Raw genomic sequence first — 7826 nt, 5'->3', positions numbered from 1 at the left:
CCCAGACTGCCTTCTCTCTCATCCCCTTCGCCCCTACTCTCCTATAGGGTGAGATACTGTATTTAGTGTATATTTCATTCCCTCCTCAAGCCAAATTCAATGGGAATAAGGTTGACCCATTCCCTTTTGCTTTCCTATTCTTCCCCTCCATTGTAACCATTTTCCCTTTCCTCTTCTATATGAGATAGTTTACCCCATTCTGTCTCTCCCCATCTCCTCTCATTATATTCCTCTCTCACCTCTTAATTTCATCTTTTAAGTATCATCCCTTCCTGTTAAATTGGTCCTGTGCCCTCTATCTATGTATACCTGTACACATATATACACACATTCACAAATGTATTCATATGCCCATATACCCTCATATATATATATATATGTTTTTATTCCCTTCAACTATTTTCATACTGAGAAAAGTTTCATCAGTTACAATTATTGTTTTTCCATGTAGGAATGTTAATAGTTCAACTTTGATAAGTTCCTTATGATTTCTTTTCCCTGTTTACCTTCTCATGCTTCTCTTGCTTCTTGTATCTGAATGTCAAATTTTCTGTTCAACTCTGGTTTTTTTCATTAAGAATGCTCTATTCCACTGAATGACCATATTTTCCCCTGAAACATGATACTCAGTTTTGCTGAGGAGGTGATTCTTGTTTTTAATCTCAGCTCGTTTTACCTCCAGAATATCATATTCCAAGCCTTCGATTCCTCAGTGTAGAAGCTGCCAGATCCTGGGTTATCCTGATTGTGTTTCCACAATATTCAAATTGTTTCTTCCTGGCTGCTTATAATATTCTCTCCTTAATCTGGGAATTCTGGAACCTGGCTATAATATTCCTAGGAGTTTTCTTTTGGGGATCTTTTTCAGGAGGTGATCGGTGGATTCTTTCAACCTCAATTTTTGCCCTCTGGTTCTAAAACATCAGGGCAGTTTTCTTTGAGAACTTCCTGGAGGATGATTTCTAGGTTCTTACTTTGCTCATGGCTTTCAGGTAGTCCAATAATTTTTAAATTATCTCTCCTGGATCTATTTTCCAGGTCAGTGGTTTTTCCCATGAGATATTTCACATTGGCTTTTATTCTTTCATTTTTTGGATCTGTTTAGCAGTATCTTGATTTCTCATAAAGTCATTATCTTCCATTTGCTCCAGTCTAATTCTGAAGCCATGATTCTCCTCATTGAGCTTTTGAGATTCTTTTTCCATCTGGCAAATTTGGCTTTTTAAGGCATTCTTCTCCTCATTGCCTTTTTGAGCCTCTTTTGCTATTTGAGTTAGTCTGTTTGTTAAGGTGTTATTTTCCTCAATCAGGCTTTTGACTCTCATTTTGTAATTTTCTTGCATTGTTCTCATTTCTCTTCCCAATTTTTCCTCCACTTCTCTTATCTTCTTCTTAAGGTCCTCTATGGCCTGTAACCAGCTCGTGTTTTCCTTTGAAGCTTTTGGTGCAGGAGTTCTGACCTCACTGTCTTCCTCCTGTTCCATGCTTTGCTCCTTTTTGTCCCCAAAATAGGAGTCTAATGTTGGAATCTTCTTTCTGCTTTGTTTCCTTTGCCTAGTCATGTTGCCCCTCAGTCACTTGACCCCTGGGCTTTTTGCTGCAGTAGGACTCTGCCACCAGACGGGCGAGCTTTTCATCCCAAACACTGGGGTTTTCTCAGCTGCTGGAGGTATTAGATGGGTGCCCTCTCTGAGGCCTCCACACACTCTGGCAAGCTGGTCACACACCCCAGGACCTCCACCCTAGACTGCAATCCAGATCCAAGCAGGTTAAAGCAAGAGCGATTACCCCTCAGACTGGTTGCTTGGTCCCCCTACACTCTGCAGGCCACGAGCTGAAGCTGCCATGTGGTGCTGGCTGACTGTGCTGGTGTCTCAGCAGCTTCTCGCCCCAGGGGCAAAAGCCTATGTACTCCCTCTTTCTGGGTCTCAAAGTGCAGACTGCACTGACCTCTCACTTTGTCCTTTGCATCCATGTGTTGATAAATCTGGAAGCGGCCACAGCTGCTGCTGATCTGGAGTCCCTCCTGCCAGGGGCTGGTTAGACCTGCCCTGGGGCTAAAACCTCTGGCTCATGGCGGGCCTGGGCTTGGCTCCCAGAGCACTGCGCTGGCCGATTCCTGCCAGCCTTCTGGGCTGTCCTCAGGGGGAGGTTAGCTTCTCTGTGTCATTTTGTGGGTTCTGCAGCTCCAAAGTTTGTTCAGAGTCCCCTTTTTACATTGATTGGGGAAGGTGGAAGCCGGAGCCGCTCGGGGGTCATGCTTCTACTCTGCCATCTTGACTGCCCCCACATAGACCATTTCTCATGATGTTTGTTGTTCATCATTTGTTCCAAAGAGGAAAAATGACATCCCAGAGTGATATGTGTGTGTGTGTGTGTGTATGCTTGTATACAACAATAGGTCAGCATGAGTTCGAATCTAGCCTTAGACATTTACTAGCTATGTGACACTATTTACCTCAGTTTCCTTATCTGTAAAATGAGTTGAAGAAGGAAATGCCAAACCACTCCTGTGTCTTTGTGAAGAACATCTCAAATGGAATCATGAAGAGTGGGACACAACTGAACAACTCCATTCTAATATGTCCCTAGACCATAGTTTTATCAGCTATTTCCCCACCAACATAGCTTGTTTTCTATTTTCTTTTGCTATTATTAATAAAGTTGCTAAGAGGTAGTGTAGAATGCTGGACAGAATTGACTTCTCAGCCAGCAAAACCTCTGTTCAAGGCCCCCTCTCTGACTACAGAGGACCACACAACTTCCTGGCTGTGTGACCCTGAGCAAGTCATTTAACATCTTGGGTTCCCAGGCAACTCTCCAAGACTCTAAGTTACAGAGCAGAGGCCAATTTTCATTGATAGAGGGAAATTTCCTCACTGTGTTTTCTCTATACCAGTGAGATCAAAGTTCAGGACAGCAATAATAAAGAACATCCTGATAGAGTTACCAGTGTAGTTTGGTAGCTGAGAAAGCTCTTGACTTTCCTAACATTAAGTAGCATCATCAATTCAATTTGAAAAGCCTTCATGAATCAACTATTATTGGAAGGTACTATGCTAGAAACAAAATCAGAATGAAAAATATTCTCTGCCCTCCAAGAGCTTACATTGTATTGGAATAAATGAAGATAGACCCAAGTGAGATAATATTTGTAAAGTGCTTAGTACAGTGATGGACACATAGTAGGTGCTATATAAATGCTAGCTATTTTTATTATTAACTTAGGGCTTTAAAATAATTATATTCATGAAAATGCAGAAACTCAGATAGTATTGGAAGGCATTTAGTCTAACTCAATACAAGAATTGCTTCATTCTCTCTTGACAGGTAATCATCTAGTTTTCACTTGGGCATTTCAAGTTATGGTGAAGCTCACAACCAAAGAAAGCTTCCTAACTTCCTTCTATGAAGTTTTCTTCTACTTTGAGATCATAGTAGCTGACATTAAAGCAATGATTTTTCACTTGATCCCCAAAATAATCTCATAGGTTCTCCTGTAGAACTCTACTTTACAGATGAGGAAACTTATGCTCAGAAACTGATGCTCATCTGGGGCTTCTTCCAGTTCTGAAGCAATGATCCTAAGTAGCAGAGTTGGGATTCAAATCCAGTTCTTTTGACTCCAAGTCCAATCCTTTTCCATTACTACGAGGCCCCTCAGAATAGAAGAACCTGGCAGAAGCATGGGGGAGGAGTTTTATTTCCACCCTGAATCTGTAAGCTGTGTTAACATTCACACCCACCTCTGAAAGTCAGAATCAGGATTGAAGAATCAATATTCTACCTAGTTGTTCGCATCTGTATGAAAGATTACCTCCTCCTCTCCTTTCCAGATAAAGGATTGGGACACAGCGCATGGCAGTGATCAGCCTAATTTCCCCTTTTGGACAGAAGGAAGGGCCTGGGTTCTTCACTTTCTATTTCTGGATGCTTTTGCTTCTCTGGATAACAGTGTCTTAGGAGGTAGTGGTAGTGTGGTGGAAAGAACACCAGATTTGCAGTCCAAAGATCTGGGTTTGAATTCCAAGATTGTTTTTTTTCCTGTCTGTGTGACTTTGGATAACTCATTTCACATTTCTGGTCTTGTTTCCTTATCCATAAAATGGGATGGTTGGCCTGGATGACCTGGATGATAAACCCTACGTGTTTAGTAATGGGGAATGGAACCACACGCTTCTGTGGGAGTCTCTATAGCTTCTCTGCATCTAGTCTCATTGGTATGGAATCCCCGTCAAACCAGTCCACTTGGTGTCCTCTGAGTCAGCACCTCTGTGTCTTTACACACCTCTGTGTGTAGCCTGTCTGTCTTCCATGCTGAAAGGAACTCCCTTCTCATTTCTGCCTCTTAGCATCTTTAGCTTACTTTGAGGCTCAGCTCATGTACCAAATCTTACATGTACCATATCTTTCTTGATCCCTATGATCAATAAATTAGCGTTTTAAGCACCTACTATGTACCATGCACATAGAGTGTAAGTTTCTTGAGGGAAGGAACTTAAAAAAATTGTTTTGGTATCTCCATTCCTCCATATGGTCACTTGAACATAGTAGGCACTTAATAAGTGTTTATTGAATGAGTAAATGAGTGTTCCGTTAAGGATTTCCTTAATGGTGTGATCCTGTGCATTACAGCAGTTCCTGTTGCATGGATGGAAAAGAAAAACCTATCCACCTTGGAAGAATTTATTCTCCTGGGATTCCCAGGGACACAGGGTTTGCAGATATCCCTCTTCCTGTTGTTCTTTGTCATGTATGTGCTCACCGTAATAGGCAACATGGCCATCATCACCCTGGTATGGAACAATCAGCATCTTCAGACCCCCATGTACTTTTTCCTCTGTAATCTCTCCTTCCTAGAGATCTGGTTCACCACGGCCTGTGTCCCCAAGACCTTGGCTAACTTTGCATCTCAGAGCAAAGCCATCTCCTTCATCAGCTGTGCCACTCAAATGTACTTTGTCTTCTCTCTGGGGTGCACTGAGTATTTTCTCCTGGCTGTGATGGCGTATGACCGCTATCTGGCCATCTGCTATCCTCTGAGATACAGCACCATCATGACCCACATTGTCTCAGCACGTCTTGCTCTGAGTTCCTGGATCTGTGGCTTCTCAGCCATTATTGTGCCCACTGTCCTCATCACTCGCCTTTCCTTTTGTGCCTCCAATGTCATCAACCACTTCTTCTGTGACATTGCCCCATGGATTGTGTTATCCTGTACTGACACACGGGTGGTAGAACTGGTGTCTTTTGGGATTGCATTTTGTGTCATCTTGGGCTCTTGCATCATCACCTTGGTCTCCTACATCTATATCATCACTACCATTGTGAAGATCCCATCGGCCCAGGGGCGATACAAAGCCTTTTCCACATGTTCCTCCCACCTCACTGTGGTACTTATCTGGTATGGTTCAACCATTTTCTTGCATGTGAGAACCTCTGTTGAGAGCTCCCTGGACTTGACCAAGGCTGTTACGGTCTTGAACACCATTGTAACCCCTGTACTCAACCCCTTTATATATACTCTTCGGAACAAAGATGTGAAGGAAGCCTTTTGGAAAACAGTCAGTGGGAGGAGAAGCTCCTTTAGACTCAGGGAAAATCTTTTCAGCACTCTGGCTAGATAATTGAAGTTTGGGCAGTCTCCCTTGATTCAGTTGTTGTATATAGGCTTCCTATACTGTGTTTCTCTTTGTTAAAGTTGATAAAACCTAAAGTTTGGGGGCATGTTGACTAACTCCAAGACAGGGATGAAATTGAGTCATGTACTAGATAATGTAAACATCATCACTGATAAATTACTATTATTAACTAATTAGCAACATTCAATTCAATCCAACAAACATTTATTAAGTGGTTTCTATGTGCTAAAGATTATGCTAGTTGCCAGGCATGCATAGGAAAAAAAAAGAAATAGTCCTTGCCCCTTTTTGGGTCAGAATCTTCTCACCATTGGGTCTATAAGCCTGTAGAGTAATTTACATTTTTCCTCCCTTGATTTCTTTTTTTTCAAATTAATAAGCGTTTTTCCTTTTCCCATCCCACCCCACTGAGGAAAAAGACAAAATAAAGAAAAAAGAAAAACAAACCTTGTAACAGATGTGTATGGTCAGGCAAAAAACAAAAAATCTCAACCATGGCCATATCTGAAAATATTTGTTTCATTTTGTATTCTTTCATCTAGAGTTCATTAATTCTCTTTCAGGGAGTGAGTAGTAGACTTTTAGCACTTTTTTCTACAGGAAAGAAGAGGAGAGAACAGAAGCATCATTGCTACAGGAATTTTCCCATAAGACATTCTAGCATGAAGGAATATTGCTCAACTTCCTTTGTGGAAGTGGTTTTCTCCCTGTTTTATAGACCCAATATTTTAGGTGGTCAGGTCTGGAATAGAAGGCAATACATGACATGATTTTGGATGAATATCATGGAGTGGAGAGAGGGAAAATCAAACACAAACACATTGTTTCAGCACTTAGAACAAATATTTCCTGTAGTAACTGGGCATCTAGGCAGTGCAGTAGATAAAGCACTGGACTTGGGGCCAAGAAGACCTGGGTTCAAATTGGGCCTCAGATACTAGCTGTGTATAAATATTTAGTTTCTGTCTACCTCAGTTTCCTTATCTATGACATGGGGATAAGTTTACATCTACCTCACTGAGTTGTTGCAAGGACAAAATGATATATTTATAAAGTCCTGTGCAAAACTTAAAATGCTATATCAATGTTAGCTATGATGATGATGATGATGATGATGATGCTTTTACCATATTTTTAGGTTGGTCGACACAATGTTCCCCCACTCCTAACACTCCAAAAGAAAATATAGAATTAGGGTACCATCACATTTAGCCATTTCATGCTGGCTGCAGGTTTCTTTTTTTGGAGGGGGGAGGGCAGGGCAATTTGGGTTAAGTGACTTGCCCAAAGTCACATGGCTATTAAGTGTTAAGTGTCTGAGGCCAAATTTGAACTCAGGTCCTCCTGACTCCAGGGCTGGTGCTCTATTCACTGCACCACCTAGCCACCCTGCAGGTTTCTAAGGATGTAATTCTTATTGGTTACAATTATAGTCTATTGACTGGTGGGAGCTCCTTCTTTACCAGCACAGCTCCAACTCCTCTTCAACTGATGATCTAGGGAAGTTGCTGTCACTGAAAAAGTGCCTACCTTTGGACAGAACCAGTGACTCACCAGTACTTGGCCCTTGGATCAGAGATATTCAAACTGTCTCTAGGTCCTCACTAGAGGCCTTTTCAGCTCTGTGGGCCCCACTCAACCTTTCCCCCTGATAGCATAGCTTTCAAGAATCCAGGATCACGTCCACACTATGAGGGACTGAAGGACTTTAATGGAGGAGTTATATTTAAGTAATTCCTAGTATCACAGGTGTAGAGATGGAAGACACCTTAGAGGTCACTCAGTCCAACGTCCTCATTTTATAGTTGAAGAAATTGAGACCCAGAGAAGTGGCATGACTTGTCCAAGGTCACAGGGCCATTATGCATCAGAAACAAGACTTGAACTAAGAATTTCCTTCCTGAGGCCAGCTCTCTATCCAATATGTCCCATTGCTTCTCTTTTCTATTATATTTAGTAAAAACATGAGAAAGAAGAACCTCACGTTTCATAGCATTACCACAGGGTCCTCTGAACCACCTCACATCCATGACTTCAGGTTACTTTTTATTTTATTTTTATTTTTTTAGGAGGGGCAATTGGGGTTAAGTGACTTGCCCAAGGTCACATGGCTAGTGTTAAGTGTCCGAGGCCGGATTTGAACTCAGGTCCTCCTGATTCCAGGGCTGGTACTCTATTCACTGC

The 7826-nt window shown here is 41.9% G+C and overlaps 1 protein-coding gene across 1 annotated transcript; it reads left to right on the top strand.

Annotated features, from left to right (window-relative positions):
- The first annotated feature begins 4458 nt into the window (after window positions 1-4458).
- OR6F1 (olfactory receptor family 6 subfamily F member 1) lies at window positions 4459-5627 on the top strand. Its single transcript, XM_069071225.1, has one exon. The coding sequence runs from the start codon at window positions 4653-4655 to the stop codon at window positions 5625-5627; it is 975 nt and encodes a 324-aa protein (XP_068927326.1). The 5' UTR covers window positions 4459-4652.
- Window positions 5628-7826: the final 2199 nt, after the last annotated feature.

Source organism: Petaurus breviceps, unplaced genomic scaffold, assembly GCF_028583685.1.
Source record: "Petaurus breviceps papuanus isolate PSGF00001 unplaced genomic scaffold, PetGlider_PUasm1.0 90825, whole genome shotgun sequence".
NCBI classification, from domain to species: domain Eukaryota; kingdom Metazoa; phylum Chordata; class Mammalia; order Diprotodontia; family Petauridae; genus Petaurus; species Petaurus breviceps.
This window is presented reverse-complemented; position numbering and strand designations above follow the sequence as displayed.